Here is a 17027-nt window from a genome sequence, read left to right on the forward strand (position 1 = left end):
TGCCGTTTCAGTTCACAAAACTAATGCCCCTCCGCTTTGACTTGCGTCTGCCTTAGGTTCCTGTGACATTTTTACAATGTTCAAGGATCCGATGTTCTGATGATGGTGTTACCTAAGAGGAAGCAGATTTCACAATGAACTGGAATGCTGCAGATTGCACACAGACACACCCACATGCAGATTAATGGAGGCAATGAAGGAAGAGGAATGCTTGGAATGTCTCAAAGTCCAAAATGACTGAGCACCAATAATATTCTCCAACATCATTACAATGTGTCCAATGTCTGGACAAGCCTCAACTCTCCAAGCGTAAAGATGAAAGAATGTTTCCACAAAGCCACAGTATGGCATTGTTATTCAATCATTTCTTATTTGTGTAGTGAAATCAAAAGTCTATCTATATGCCTTTCATGTAAAACATTTAAAATTATTACAAAACACAACGAGGTTTCTGCGCAAGTGAGCAAAGTCTCGGTCAAAGAAGACGAAGAGTGTTTTAAAAGGGGGATGAATTTTTGAGCTGAGTACGTGAGTGGTTAAAGACACGGGCTCGAACAGTGTGGCGTTTACAGTGGGAATAATCAAGAGGCCAGAGTTGGAGATTAACCTCTCAAAATAAGGTTTTGAAAAGCTCTAGAAATTTTCAAAAAGCAATTTTAAAATCACACTGACACGACGAATTATGGCTTGTCAGACGCTCAGAACGTTTAAGATATGAGAAACCCAACTAAAATATAGATGAGTTCACCAGAAGTTTGCATGAAAAACTGCCAAAGAAAATCTCCAGGTACAAGGAGGCTTCAACGAACATGCCTTTGAACAGAACATGGACATGTACAGCAGATCCAAAATGCCAACGTGCGAACTCCGTACGGACAGGATCCATAGTCAGGATCGAACCTGATGTACTTAAAATGGGAGAATTCAATGTTCATCCCACTGGGTTTTATTGTATCCGGTTTCCCCAATGAACTCCTATACATTGGCAAGAGCAAGCATAGACTAGATGGCCATTTCACTAAACACGCACCCGGTCTGCCAAGGCCTGCTCGATCTCCCGGTTGCTGACCATTTTAACTCCCCCTCCCATTCCCGCGCTGACCTTTCTGTCATGGGCCTTCTCCATTGCCAGAGTGAGGCCACACACAAACTGGAGGAATAGCACCTCATAGTTTGCTTGGGTAGCTTGCAATCCAGTGGTGTCAACATTGAATTCTCTAATTTGAGCTAATTTCTCCCCTTTCACCCCTCCCCCCCCCCCCTCCATCTTTCTCTTCCTCTCCTCTGTACTCACACTGAAATCTCCCCTCCTCCTCCATCCACATTCCTTCCTCTGACTTCACAAATCACAACTACATTGAACAGTACAGCACAGGAACAGCCCTTTGGTCCACAATGACTAATTAAGCTGATCTCATCTGCCTGTGTTGATCCATATCCCTCTATTCCCTCCACTGCCATGTGCCCATCTACAAGCCTCTTAAACACCACTATTATATCTGCCTTTACCACCACCCCTGCCAGTGCATTCCAGGTTCCCATTACTCTCTGTCTAAAAAACGTGCCCTGCACATCTCCATTAAGCTTTCTCCCTCTCACCTTGTAGCTATGCCCTCTAACATTGGACATTTCCACCCGGAAAAAAAGGTTCTGACTGTCTACCCTATCTTAGTTTCGTGTAGTTTCGAGATACAGAGCGGAAAGAGGCCCTTTGGCCCACCAAGTCGGCACCGCCCAGCAATCCCCGCACACTAACATTATCCGAAACACACTGGGGACAATTTACATTTATACCACGTCAATCAACCTACAGACCTGCACGTCTTTGGAGTGTGGGAGGAAATCGAAGATTCTCGGAGAAAACACACGCAGGCCACGGGGAGAACGTACAAACTCTGTACATGCCTCCGTATATGCTGCTGCAAATCTATGCGTCATAATTTTATATAATTCTACAAAGTCGCCCCTCAACTTCCGATGTTTCAGAGAAATCTTCAATCCTTTTGTCTCACACATTGTTTTAATCTCTGGTCCTTGATCCAACCATCTGGCTGTCGAACCAACCCTCGCTTGTGTTCACCTATAACTGCCGTGCATTGTTTTTCCTTTCCTCTCTACCAGCTTTCTCCCCCCCACACGCACGCACACACCTCCCCAATCAGTCTGGAGAAGGGTCCTGACCTAAAAGATCACCTATCCATTTTATCCAGAGATGCTGCTTGACCCGTTGAGTTACTCCAGCATTTTGTGTCCTTGTCTGATGTACTGATTGTGGATAAAGTGGCACATGCATTTCAAATACAGGCTGTAGGCATCTGGTCTGAAGAAGGGTCTCGACCCGAAACGTCACCCATTCCTTCTCCAGAGATGCTGCCTCCCCCCACTGAGTTACTCCAGCTTTTTGTGTCTATCTTCGGCAACTAGTGAATCTCTGTTGTCTCATGCATCGAATGCTCTGATGCCTACTGGGGGTTAATGCTTAGTACTCATTTTCCAGAGAGAATAAGAAGCTTATATTATCTGTGCATTGGGATGGAAACATGTTTTAATGCTCTTAGCCAGCTCAGTCCTCAGAACAGCTCAGGAATCAAGGCAACCCAGATCAATAAGATAAACAGTCATGCTTCCCTGCTGCAGACTTTTATGAATGAATAGGTTTATTGCCCAAGTATGTACACATACAAGGAATTTAACAAAGGAAGGAGCAAATATTGGCATCTTCAATGCTTTTGATTTTAGACTTTAGAGATACAGCGCAGAAACAGGCCCTTCAGCCCACCGAGTCCGCGCCGAGTGCAATCACTCCGTATACTAACACTACCCTACAAACTAGGGACAATTTACAATGTTACCGAAGCCGATTAACCTACAAATTTGCAAATCTTTGGAGTGTGGGAGGAAGCCGGAGCACCTGGGGAAAACCCATGTGGTCACAGGGAGGACATGCGAACTCCGTACGGACAGTACCCATAGTTGGGATCGAACCTGCTTCTCTGGCGCTGTAAGGAGGCAGCTCTACTGCTGTGCCACTGTGCCTGCGTGAAGATTACTTCTTTCCTCACCCTGCTTGGGTATGGTGTTGTGCAGAGTACAGCTGTCTGCAGCTCTAACAATGGCACTTTGACCCCGACTTTGGGTACCATCTGTGTGGAGTTTTCACGTCCTCTGCGTCAAACATGATGCCTAAAAGAACTAAAAGGGTCGGAAGGAACTGCAGATGCCGGTTTAAACCGCAGATAGACACAAAATGCTGGAGTAACTCAGCGGGACAGGCAGCATCTCTGGAGAGAAGGAATGATGACGTTTCGGGTCTGACGATGGGTCTCGACCCAAAACTTCAACCATTCCTTCCCTCCAGAGGTGTTGCCTGTCCCGCTGAGTTACTCCAGCATTTTATGTCTATCTTCTGCCTAAAAAACATCTCCGCGGCAACACATGATCCATACCACTCCATTTCCTGCACATCTATGTGGCTAGCTAAAAGCTCTTAAGTGCCTTGACAGCATGTTCAAGGCACCCACCATTCGCTCTTTAAAAAACTTGCTCCACACATCTCCTTTAGGTTTTCCCGCTCTGTCCTCAAAGCTATGCCGACACTGGGAACTGCAGATGCTTGTTTACAAAAAAAAACCCTACAAAGTGCTGGAGTAACTCAGTGGGTCAATAGACAATAGACAATAGACAATAGGTGCAGGAGTAGGCCATTCAGCCCTTCGAGCCAGCACCGCCATTCAATGCGATCATGGCTGATCACTCTCAATCAGTACCCCGTTTCTGCCTTCTCCCCATACCCCCTCACTCCGCTATCCTTAAGAGTTCTATCCAGCTCTCTCTTGAAAGCATCCAACGAACTGGCCTCCACTGCCTTCTGAGGCAGAGAATTCCACACCTTCACCACCCTCTGACTGAAAATGTTCTTCCTCATCTCCGTTCTAAATGGCCTACCCCTTATTCTTAAACTGTGGCCCCTTGTTCTGGACTCCCCCAACATTGGGAACATGTTATCTGCCTCTAATGTGTCCAATCCCCTAATTATCTTATATGTTTCAATAAGATCCCCCCTCATCCTTCTAAATTCCAGTGTATACAAGCCCAATCGCTCCAGCCTTTCAACATATGACAGTCCCGCCATTCCGGGAATTAACCTAGTGAACCTACGCTGCACGCCCTCCATAGCAAGAATATCCTTCCTCAAATTTGGAGACCAAAACTGCACACAGTACTCCAGGTGCGGTCTCACCAGGGCCCGGTACAACTGTAGAAGGACCTCTTTGCTCCTATACTCAACTCCTCTTGTTACGAAGGCCAACATTCCATTGGCTTTCTTCACTGCCTGCTGTACCTGCATGCTTCCTTTCATTGACTGATGCACTAGGACACCCAGATCTCGTTGAACTCCCCCTCCTCCTAACTTGACACCATTCAGATAATAATCTGCCTTTCTATTCTTACTTCCAAAGTGAATAACCTCACACTTATCTACATTAAACTGCATCTGCCATGTATCCGCCCACTCACACAACCTGTCCAAGTCATCCTGCAGCCTTATTGCATCTTCCTCACAATTCACACTACCGCCCAACTTAGTATCATCTGCAAATTTGCTAATGGTACTTTTAATCCCTTCGTCTAAGTCATTAATGTATATCGTAAATAGCTGGGGTCCCAGCACCGAACCTTGCGGTACCCCACTGGTCACTGCCTGCCATTCTGAAAGGGACCCATTTATCCCCACTCTTTGCTTTCTGTCTGCCAACCAATTTTCTATCCATGTCAGTACCCTACCCCCAATACCATGTGCCCTAATTTTGCCCACTAATCTCCTATGTGGGACCTTGTCGAAGGCTTTCTGAAAGTCGAGGTACACCACATCCACTGACTCTCCCTTGTCAATTTTCCTAGTTACATCCTCAAAAAATTCAAGTAGATTTGTCAAGCATGATTTCCCCTTCGTAAATCCATGCTGACTCGGAATGATCCCGTTACTGCTATCCAAATGCTCAGCAATTTCGTCTTTTATAATTGACTCCAGCATCTTCCCCACCACTGATGTCAGACTAACTGTCTATAATTACCCGTTTTCTCTCTCCCTCCTTTCTTAAAAAGTGGGATAACATTTGCTATCCTCCAATCCACAGGAACTGATCCTGAATCTATAGAACATTGAAAAATGATCTCCAATGCTTCCACTATTTCTAGAGCCACCTCCTTAAGTACTCTGGGATGCAGACCATCAGGCCCTGGGGATTTATCAGCCTTCAGTCCCATCAGTCTACCCAAAACCATTTCCTGCCTAATGTGGATTTCCTTCAGTTCCTCCATCACCCTAGGTTCTCCGGCCCCTAGAACATTTGGGAGATTGTGTGTATCTTCCTCAGTGAAGACAGATCCAAAGTAACGGTTTAACTCGTCTGCCATTTCTTTGTTCCCCATAATAAATTCCCCTGCTTCTGTCTTCAAGGGACCCACATTTGCCTTGACTATTTTTTTCCTCTTCACGTACCTAAAAAAACTTTTGCTATCCTCCTTTATATTATTGGCTAGTTTACCCTCGTACCTCATCTTTTCTCCCCGTATTGCCTTTTTAGTTAACTTTTGTTGCTCTTTAAAAGAGTCCCAATCCTCTGTCTTCCCACTCTTCTTTGCTATGTTATACTTCCTCTCCTTAATTTTTATGCTGTCCCTGACTTCCCTTGTCAGCCACAGGTGTCTCTTACTCCCCTTAGAGTCTTTCCACCTCTTTGGAATAAATTGATCCTGCAACCTCTGCATTATTCCCAGGAATACCTGCCATTGCTGTTCTACCGTCTTCCCTGCTAGGGCCTCCTTCCAGTCAATTTTGGCCAGCTCCTGCCTCATGCCTCTGTAATCCCCTTTGCTATACTGTAATACCGACACTTCCGATTTTCCCTTCTGCCTTTCCCCTGTCTCTGGAGGACATGGGGATAGGTGATGTTTCGGGTCTGAGGAAGTGAGGAAGTTGGCAACCCTAGATAAGGTACAAACTCTGCACACTTGTAATCTTGTAATCAGGATCAAACCTAAGTCTCTGGTGCTGTGAGGCACTGCGCCACTGTTCTACCTATACCTCTCATAACTTTATAAACCTCTGTCAAGTCTCCCTTCAACCTCCGGTGTTCCAAAGAAACCAGTTTGTCCAAACTCTAGTACCCTCTAATCCAGGTAAAGCTCTCCTGTACCCTCTCCAAACCCTCCACCTCCTTCCTGTAACGCGGCGACCAGAACTGCTCTCAATGCGGCCAAACCCGTCCTGTAAAGCTACATCTTGACTTCATGATTCTTATACCCAATGCATCGACCAGTGAAGGCGAGCATACCATAAGCCTTCTTTACCTTTCCAATCCAGGTACCTGTCCATAAGCCTTTGCAAAGTTGCAGTGGTAAGAGAGAAGATAATTACTGGGGTAAAAAAACGAGGAATGGCCCTGATGAAATTCCTCTGAACAACTTCCTTCTATGTCTTAGCGAAAACAAAGCTGGGGTTAGTCGTGCTCTGAGTCAAGGGACGTCAGCTGCTGGAAGGAGCAGTGAGGAAGTAACTTCCTGACTATTTCGTCATCTGGTGAAACAGATAACACCTGTGGGCTGAATATTTACCAGCCACAGACAGGTTGGGGCAGATGAAGAAACAATCCTGTCGGGCCATCACATATCGAGAGCACTCAGGTACAGATTGTACTTTCTCCTGCTGTCTCACCATCTTCTGACGAGGTGCCTTTACTTAGAGGTTTGGACTGGACTGGAGCCAAATCATCTGCTCATAGAATCATAGAAACGTAGAAAATGGGTGCCATTCGAGCCAGCACCGCCATTCAATATGATCATGGCTGATCATCCAGAATCAGTACCCTGTTCCTGCTTTCTCCCCATATCCCTTGAAATCCCCCCCGAAAAGCTGTATCTAACTCTCTTGAATACATCCAGTGAATTAGCCCCCACTGCCTTCTGTGGCAGCCACAGCTGTGCCTCAGTGAGCATTTTGCTCTCCTTGTGTTCGAGTCCTACAGTCAGGGAACCCAGCACAAAATCCTGTGCTGACGTACCTACAACAGCAAGGGAGTGATGCACTGTCAGACACGGCATTTCTGTGGGAGATATTAAACCCTGGTTTCGCCTGGGTAGCTTGCAGCCCAGTGGTATGAACATCGACTTCTCCAACTTTAGGTAGTTCCTCTGTCCCTCTCTTCCCCTCCTCCTTCCCAGATCTCTCCCTCTATCTTCCTGTCTCCACCTATATCCTTCCTTTGTCCCGCCCCCCTGACATCAGTCTGAAGAAGGGTTTCGACCCGAAACGTCACCCATTCCTTCTCTCCCGAGATGCTACCTGACCTGCTAAATTACTCCAGCATTTTGTGAATAAATACCTTCGATTTGTACCAGCATCTGCAGTTATTTTCTTAAACCCTGGTCCTGTCTGCCCAATCACCGGTAATGAAGTATCTTGCCATCAAAATCTTAAAGAGTCAACGAACTGTCTCCGTTAATGAAATCCCTCAATCAATGTAACTACAATAGTTGATCCAACCTTTTATCATGTTACTGTTTGTGGGAGCTTCCTGCACACAAAGATATCAGGGTTTGATTTGGACCAAGATGCAGAGGGTTGGAGGAGGTGTGGTGAAGTCATTTCCTGAGTTGTATTCTAGATGGAGATGACTGATTAAGCCGGAATATACTCATGTGGGACCAGGCACCCTCTTCATGTCCGCCCTAGAAGAAAGGCTCTCAATGCATAATGTCGGTAAAATGCACTTCTACAAATGCACCATGGAAAGCATTTTATCAGGATGCATCACACCTTGGTTTGGGAACTGCTCCATCCAAGACCGCAAGAAATTGCAGCTAAGAATTGCTGACGCAGCCAGCACGCAAACCAACCTCCCTTCAATTGACTCCATTTATACCTCACGCTGCCTCGGCAAGGCCAGCAGCATCATCAAGGATGAGTCACAACCCAGCCACTCCCTCTTCTCCCCTCTATCTAAGAGCTAGATAGAGCTCTTAAGGATAGCGGAGTCAGGGGGTATGGGGAGAAGGCAGGAACGGGGTATTGATTGAGAATGATCAGCCATGATCACGTTGAATGGCGGTGCTGGCTCAAAGGGCCGAATGGCCTCCTCCTGCACCTATTGTCTATTGTCTCCCATCGGGCAAAAGGTACAGAAGTGTGAAAACGCACACTTCCAAATTCAGGGTCAGTTTCCTCCCAGCTGTTATCAGGCAACTGAATCATCCTACCACAACCAGAGAGCAGTGCTGTCTACTTCTACAACCTCTACCTCTTTGGTGACCCTCGGACTATCCTTGATCAGACTTTCCTGGCTTTACCTTGCACTAAATGTTTATTCCCTTATCATGTATCTGTACACTCTAAATGGCTCGATTCTATTCGTGTATTGTCTTTCCGCTGACCGGTTAGCACGCAACAAAAGCTTTTTACTGTCCTTCAGTACACGTGCCAATAAACTAAACTGAAACTGAAACAATGCCTTCAAACATGACTTTGTCGACAGTGTAGCACTCTGCCAAGTATGCACCCTAAACTTTGCACCCAAGGCAGGAGTGGGATTTGAACCTTTGACTTGGAGGTGGCCTCAGGTGTAAGTTGAGGCTGGCTCTTTAATCCATGGTACTTAACAGGAGAAGATTACTCGTGACCTTCATATGGAATTAGATAGTACTGCCTGAGGATAAAACACAACAACTATCTTAAAGCAGTTTTAAATCATCACATGTGTGGACTGAGGCTGTCTTTAGATCAACATCAGCAACAGAGATCAGTGCTGTTAAGTAGTTTGGCAAGAAGACTTGTGTCCATCTGAATGAACTTGCCCAAGCCATTTCTGAGAAAGTGTGCTTGGCAGACCAGAAGTGGAGAGCCTCTCCAGGAGAGAGACTCAGCGGCCAATGTTCGTTTACAGTGAATTTAAGTTTAGATTTTAGGTTTATTTTTGTCACGTGCACTGAAGGACAGTGAAAAGCTTTTGTTGCGTGCTAACCAGTCAGCGGAAAGACAATACATGATTAGAATCAAGCCATTTAGAGTGTACAGATACATGTTAAGAGAATATGGCATCACAAAATGCTGGAGTAACACAGGAAGTTAGGCAGCATCTAGGAGAGAGGGAATGGGTGATGTTTTGGGTCGAGGCCCTTCTTCAGACTGATCAGAGAATAACATATTCCCTGATAAGAGAATAACATATAGTGCAAGTTATAGTGCAAGTTCAGACTGAAGAAGGGTCTCGACCCGAAACGTTACCCATTCCTTCTCTCCCGAGATGCTGCCTGACCCGCTGAGTTACTCCAGCATTTTGTGCCTACCTTCGAACAACATTACCTGCTCTCCAGTCCTTGGGAACCTTGCCTGTGGCTAGAGAGGACACAAAAATCTTTGTCCGGGTTGCCTGGGATCTGCTCTCGTTTCTCTCTCAATAACCTGGGACAGATCCCACCGGGTGCTGGGGTTTATCGAACAATGTTCTTCCACGGCCCCGACGCCACCTCCTTCTTGATCTCCAACTGCTCCAGCATATTGATATCCCCCAAACTGATCTCACTGTCCTCCAAGGCATTTCTCGTCGTGAATACAGATGCAAAGTGCTCCTTTAGTACCTCATTTACCACCCCCCCCCCCAAGCAGAAACCTCTGCCTGTACTCCAAGTAAAGTCAGTAAATACGAAGATGTAGATTTAAAATAAATTGGCAGTCAATCAGAGGGGTTGATCATCAGTTGTGATCTGGAATCTACAGCCTGGAAGTGGGTTATGAACAAATTCAATATTAACCCCCAACAAATACAGGGTCCAGGCAGCAGGTAGTCGACTGCCCGCCCCTCTCCCGGGCTTACGTCCGTGCCCGCGTGAGAGGGAACACGCAGTGTCCACGGGGACGCTGGAGGCCTTCCGTGAACGCCGGTCGCCGCGGGAGGTCGAGCGTCTCATTGACAAAGTTGGCGGAATTTTAATTTGATCATTGTTTTGCTCGCCAATCCAGGCAGATTTTGATTTGATCGCGTTACTACTTTGCATGTTTGTTTTTGTTTTGGAATAAAGTACTTGTTAAAAGAAAAAGAGAACAATAAAGGAAACAGGGAAGGGGCATTATTGGAGAGGCCCTGCAAAGACCTAGCACGGTCTCAGTGGGCCGAATGGCCTCGCGGTGAAAAGTTAAGTGACACCATTCAGCAGACACACATATTTTAAAAAAATGTTTATTTTCACGTTTAAAATGCTTAAATAGTTTCAAATACTATTTGAATTCTTTACTCCAGTTCTTAAATAATCAAATAAACCCACAGCTACTTGTTATGGTTACAATCTGCAAATTTCCAAGAGATGATATTCTTCACTGTGGCATCTCCAGTGATTCTATAAGTTAAGTGACAGGACAAACAAACAAAACAGTGGAACTCCGATATCGTACAAAAGGTTTTCTTCTCGCTCAGCAAACGTGGCCCCTGGTACCTGAGGTGAGATGGTCCCGTGTGGCAGGAGCAAGAAGGCTGGGACGTGACTGTGCTATGGCAGTGGAGAGATGGACAGGCCAGCAGTGGCCAGCATCCGGCCGGCACCACCATTTCTCACACTCCTGTACGAAACAGAGACACAAACAGGCCATTAGAACACCGGTGGGGAACACAGCCCTGAAGGACATTAAACAGTTGGACTTAAGGTAGACGCACAATGCTGGAGTAACTCAGCGGGTCAGGCAGCATCTCTGGAGAGAAGGAATGGGTGACGTTTCGGGTCGAGAACCTTCTTCAGTGCTCATGCCTTCAGTCTAAGGGGGGGTAGGGTGTCTGTTGGTTTGCTGCTGGGCCTGGCCAAGATGGCCATTCGCGGGTCCAGTTAGCGGGCAGTCGAGGGTTCTGCCTGGGTCGACTGCCTGCCTCTCTTCCGCGCCCGCGTAACACAGGAGAGGGAGCACGCGGAGTCCACGGGACTCTGGTGGCCTTCCGTGAACGCTGGTCGCCGCGGGGGGTCGAATGTATTGTAGATAAAGTTGACAACAACTTTTTGATTGTTCTTTGTAAACTGCCAATGGCAGTCTTGAGCTTGTCCTTGCTCTGTATTTGTGTTTAATTGAATTAAAGCTCTCTGTTTTTAAATAAAAATGTGAATTTGAACCTATGAGATTCTCATCTGAGAAGTGAATTCAACGGATTGAGCCCCAGCCATTTGGCGGTCGATGGGGAAGTTGTGATGTCATGGTGCAAGGCCTTGCCTGTGTCTCCAAGGTTGCTGGGTGTCCCACTCTTCAGCAGGCTGGTCTCAGGCTGGGCCAGCATCCCCCGGCACAGCTCGCACTTCTTCCGTTTCCGACAGGAGCTGGAAGAGAACGAACAGTGAGGATTTCAAGAGTCAGATTTAGGCAGATTAGGCAGTGCAGCGTAGCTTCACGAGATCGATCCCTGGGATGGCGGGACTGTCATATGAGGAAAGATTGAAAAGACTAGGCTTGTATTCACTGGAGTTTACAAGGATGAGAGGGGACCTTATAGAAACATATAAAATTAGAAAAGGACTGGACAAGCTAGATGCAGGGTAAATAGACAATAGACAATAGGTGCAGGAGGAGGCCATTCGGCCCTTCGAGGCAGCACCGCCATTCAATGTGATCATGGCTGATCATTCTCAATCAGTACCCCTTCCTGCCTTCTCCCCATACCCCCTGACTCCGCTTTCCTTAATAGACAATAGGTACAGGAGTAGGCCATTCGGCCCTTCGAGCCAGCACCGTCATTCAATGCGATCATGGCTGATCATTCTCAATGAGTACCCCGTTCCTGCCTTCTCCCCATACCCCTTGACTCCGCTATCCTTAAGAGCTCTATCTAGCTCTCTCTTGAATGCATTCAGAGAATTGGCCTCCACTGCCTTCTGAGGCAGAGAATTCCACAGATTTACAACTCTCTGACTGAAAAAGTTTTTCCTCATCTCAGTTCTAAATGGCCTACCCCTTATTCTTAAACTGTGGCCCCTTGTTCTGGACTCCCCCAACATTGGGAACATGTTTCTTGCCTCTAAAGTGTCCAACCCCTTAATAATCTTATACGTTTCGATAAGATCTCCTCTCATCCTTCTAAATTCCAGTGTATACAAGCCTAGTCGTTCCAGTCTTTCAACATATGACAGTCCTGCCATTCCGGGAATTAACCTCGTAAACCTACGCTGCACGCCCTCAATAGCAAGAATGTTCCCAAAGTTGGGCGAGTCCAGAACCAGGGACCACAGTCTTAGAATAAAGGGGAGGCCATTTAAAACTGAGGTGAGAAGCAACTTTTTCACCCAGAGAGTTGTGAATTTGTGGAATTCTCTGCCACAGAGGGCAGTGGAAGCCAAATAACTGGATGGATTTAAGAGAAAGTTAGATAGAGCTCTAGGGGCTAGTGGAATCAAGGGATATGGGGAGAAGGCAGGCACGGGTTATTGATTGTGGACGTTCAGCCATGATCGCAATGAATGGCTGTGCTGGCTCGAAGGGCCGAATGGCCTCCTCCTGCACCTTTTCCTATGTTTCTGTGTTTCTATTTAGCTTTTAGGGCTAATTAAACGGAATCAAGGGATATGAGGAGAAAGCAAACAGGAACGGGGTACTGATTTTGGATGATCAGCCATGATCATATTGAATGGAGGTGCTGGCTCGAAGGGCCGAATGGCCTACTCCTGCACCTGTTTTCTATGTTTCTATAAATATAATAAGATCACATACAAATTGAACGACCAAAGATTCATCAAGAGCCATAGAGGTACCCAGCACGGAAACAAACCCCTCAGTCCAACTCATCATACTGACCAAGATGTCCGACCAAATGCCCCTTGGCCTCACTTGGCACATATGGCTCTGAATCAATAGACAATAGACAATAGGTGCAGGAGGAGGCCATTCGGCCCTTCGAGCCAGCAACACCATTCAATGTGATCATGGCTGATCATTCTCAATTCCTGCCTTCTCCCGATACCCCCTGACTCCGCTATCCTTAAGAGCTCTATCTAGCTCTCTCTTGAATACATTCAGAGAATTGGCCTCCACTGCATTCTGGGGCAGAGAATTCCACAGATTCACAACTCTGATTGAAAACGTTTTTCCTCATCTCAGTTCTAAATGGCCTACCCCTTATTCTTAAACTGTGGCCCCTTGTTCTGGACTCCCCCAACATTGGGAACATGTTTCATGCCTCTAACGTGTCCAACCCCTTAATAATCTTATACATTTCGATAAGATCTCCTCTCATCCTTCTAAATTCCAGTGTATACAAGCCTAGTCGCTCCAGTCTTTCAACATATGACAGTCCCGCCATTCCGGGAATTAACCTGGTAAACGTACGCTGCACGCCCTCAATAGCATTCCTATCCATGCACCTGTCCAAATGTATTTTTAATATTATTATAATATACCATGCCACAACTACCTCCTCTAGCAGCTCGTTCCATATTCCCACCACCATCTGTGTGAAAAAGTTGCCCCTCAGTTTCCTATTAAATCTTTCCCCTCTCACCTGAAGGGTGACTTTTTCAGACAAAGGGTGCTGGGTGTGTGGAACGAGCTGTCAGGGGAGGTAGTTGAGGCAGGTACTATTGTAACATTTAAGAAACATTTAGACAGGAAGATTTCAAGATTTCAAGATCAGTTTATTGTCACATGTACCAATTAAGGTACAGTGAAATTTGAGTTACCATACAGCCATACTAAGTGAAAAGCAACAAGACACACGCACATAAAATAAAATTTAACACAAACATCCACCACAGCAGATTCCACATTCCTCACTGTGATGGAAGGTAATAAAGTTCAATCATCATGGTACATGGATAGATTCGGCACAGAGGGATGTGGGCCCAATGCAGGCTGATGGGACTGGTGTAGTTGGGACATGCTGTGGGCAGGATGGGCCGAAGGGCCTGTTTCCACACTGTAAAACTACGAAATTAAAGGTATGGCATGTGTAGAAGTTGTTGCTGGACACAGAGCGAGAGGGAATGGAGAGAGAGGGAGGGTGTAAAATGTGGGAGACAACAGGAAGAAAAATACAATAAATGCAGGGAATGAGAAAAAATATCCTTTCCACCCCTTTCACAATCTGCCCACATCTAATGCTGATTCATATTTCACAGAATCCATTGGATTCTTTCCAAAGGCTAGACGTCTTCAGATACCCGAGACTGTTGACAGTACCACTGAACCATCGAACCATTGGCTCCGGAGAATTGCAAGCTCGTTCATTCTCGAAACAGTAGCCAGCCAACTTGTGTTCAGATTGCATCAGCCGACACAGGGCCTCACCCGGGAAAGGAGGCCAGTCCCCACCCACAGACAGGCAAGGACACCGAGATGCAACTTACTGTAGTAAGACACACACTGCGACCAGCAGGACGGAGGCAATGACGGATACGACCACTAGCGTGGTGATGACTTGTTGCTTCTGCCTGATGGCCACCACAGCGAGGATGTCCGCGTACCCACACCGTGTTCCGATGAAGCCAGGGTGACAACTGCAAATACACAGCATTTGTGAGCCACAGTGACCGGCAGGAGACCGTTTGACCATAGTAGACAGGGCGTGCAGCGTAGGTTTACTAGGTTAATTCTCGGAATGGCGGGACTGTCATATGTTGAAAGACTGGAGCGACTAGGCTTGTATACACTGGAATTTAGAAGGATGAGAGGAGATCTTATCGAAACGTATAAGATTATTAAGGGGTTGGACACGTTAGAGGCAGGAAACATGTTCCCAATGTTGGGGGAGTCCAGAATAGGGGGCCACAGTTTAAGAATAAGGGGTAGGCCATTTAGAACATAGATGAGGAAAAACTTTTTCAGTCAGAGTTGTGAATCTGTGGAATTCTCTGCCTCAGAAGGCAGTGGAGGCCAATTCTCTGAATGCATTCAAGAAAGAGCTAGATAGAGCTCTTAAGGATAGCGGAGTCAGGGGGTATGGGGAGAAGGCAGGAACGGGGTACTGATTGAGAATGATCAGCCATGATCACATTGAATGGCGGTGCTGGCTCGAAGGGCCGAATGGCCTCCTCCTGCACCTATTGTCTATTGTCTATCCAAAGGAATTCCATTCAGCCCCTCAATCCGAATGCTATTCCATCAAAAAGCTCCATGCCAACTCTCCCTGGTTTTAACACTCTTCCTAAAAGGTGGAGCCCTTGATCACTTGAGTGCACGTGGTGTCTCTTCAGCTTTTGCCATGAAGAAAGGTGTGGGCTTTGTTCATGGCTCACTGCTTTTGAACCATGAATGATTGGTTCATTCTCTGTGATCGTGGGCATTTAATGAGTGGCGCCTGATGGGACCAAGTGCCTGGGTCCTTCATGCCATGAGAAGCAGCCAAGTGATCAGAGTTGCCCAAATGCTCAGAATTACCCAAGTGATCCGAGTCAGTCTGATCACTAGTCTGAAGAAGGGTCTCGGCCCGAAACGTCACCCATTCCTTCTCTCCACAGATGCTGCCTGTCACGCTGAGTTACTCCAGCGTTTTGTGTCTATCTTCGGTTTAAACCAGCAACTGCAGTTCCTTTTTACACAATCTGATTTAAGTTTATGCTTCCAATAACTTCAGTTAAAAAGTAACCGTTCCACAACTGGATACAAGGATTAATCCCATAAATATTTCCTCCACATGGTCAAGAAACTGGAAAATGTTCCCTTCCTTTCTTTAAAAAAAGTGACTTGCAAATGTCGGCACATCGGACTACTGGGAATTCCCATTGCAAACAATGGGACATTAGGGTGGCTCGGTGGTGCAGCGGTAGAGTTGCTGCCTTAGCGCCGGAGACCCGGGTTTGATACTGACTACAGTTGCTGTCGGTACGGAGTTTGCACGTTCTCCCCATGACCTGCGTGGGTTTTCTCTGAGATCTTCGGTGTCCCTCCCACACTCCAAAGACGTACAGGTATGTCGGTTAATTGGCTTGGTGCATGTGTAAAATTGTCCCTAGTGTGTGTAGGATAGTGTTAGTGTGCAGGATCGCATGTCGGGGCGGACTCGGTGGGCCTGTTTCCGCGCTGTATCTTTAAGACTAAAAACTAAAACTAAAACTTTTCGATGCAACGTGCCAATAGGAATGGGATGACTACAAGGAGTTGTGGTTTTGAAGTGTGGAAGCCTACAAGGAGCACACCTGGAGTGCTTTGTGCTGGATCTGTGGATGCCCACTTATTGAATACAGTCAAAACTAAGGTCAATAGATTGTGCAGGTAGGAACTGCAGATGCTGGTTTAAGCCTAAGATAGACACAACAAAAGCTGGAGTAACTCAACGGGTCAGACAACATCTCTGGAGAAAAAGGGATAAGTGACATTTCAGACCGACAAGTAACGTCACCTATTCCTTTTCTCCAGAGATGCTGTCTGGCCCGCTGAGTATTTCCAGCTTTTTGTGTCTACCTAAATGATCAGCCATGATCCCAATGAATGGCTCGAAGGGCCAAATGGCCTCCTCCTGCACCTATTTTCTATGTTTCTATGTTTCTAGGGTCGATAGGTTGTTGAGACACAATAGGAATCAGGGATAAAGAGGCAACATGGATGAGCTAGAGGATAGACCATCATCCTACTGAATGGTGAACGGTCTTTCCATTCTTAGACCCCCACAATGCATTATCATTAAGACAGTGAAGGGCGAAGGGTTTGACGTTAACGATGGGTTGATGGAATTGGCGGCTGAGCAAAGTGACCTACACGCAAGCTGGAGTAGACTCCAGGACAAAGAAGCGGCATGTCCCATGAATGCAGAAGTGATGATGAGCGTCGGGGCAGTCGGCAAAGTGCAATCGTACCGCAGCAGCAACAGGGGGATCTGGAGGGAGAAAGAGAGGTCAACAACATGAGTTTGTTGTCCCACACATTGGGCCGGGGACTCAGGAACAGTCAGCCCTCAGTCCAGCTTTACACAGATACAATTCTTTAACAGGGCGCCAAAGAAAACGTCACCATTTCACATCAAATCAAGTCAAGTCAAGTTTATTTGTCACATACACACACACACACGATG

At 46.5% G+C, this 17027-nt stretch overlaps 1 protein-coding gene across 1 annotated transcript in view; it reads right to left on the reverse strand.

Moving 5' to 3' along the window:
• Positions 1 to 10245: 10245 nt before the first annotated feature.
• Positions 10246 to 17027, reverse strand: part of LOC144610326 (protransforming growth factor alpha-like) — a 28477-nt gene continuing 21695 nt past the window's right edge. Inside the window, exons 3-6 of the mRNA XM_078428937.1 lie at positions 16715 to 16832; positions 14368 to 14517; positions 11249 to 11352; positions 10246 to 10612 (exon numbers count right to left, since the gene is read on the reverse strand). Coding sequence (XP_078285063.1) covers positions 10605 to 10612; positions 11249 to 11352; positions 14368 to 14517; positions 16715 to 16832 — 380 coding nt within the window. The 3' untranslated portion in view covers positions 10246 to 10604. The remainder of the gene's footprint in view (positions 10613 to 11248; positions 11353 to 14367; positions 14518 to 16714; positions 16833 to 17027) is intronic.

The sequence above is a fragment of the Rhinoraja longicauda genome, chromosome 36 (assembly GCF_053455715.1).
Source record: "Rhinoraja longicauda isolate Sanriku21f chromosome 36, sRhiLon1.1, whole genome shotgun sequence".
Lineage (NCBI taxonomy): Eukaryota > Metazoa > Chordata > Chondrichthyes > Rajiformes > Arhynchobatidae > Rhinoraja > Rhinoraja longicauda.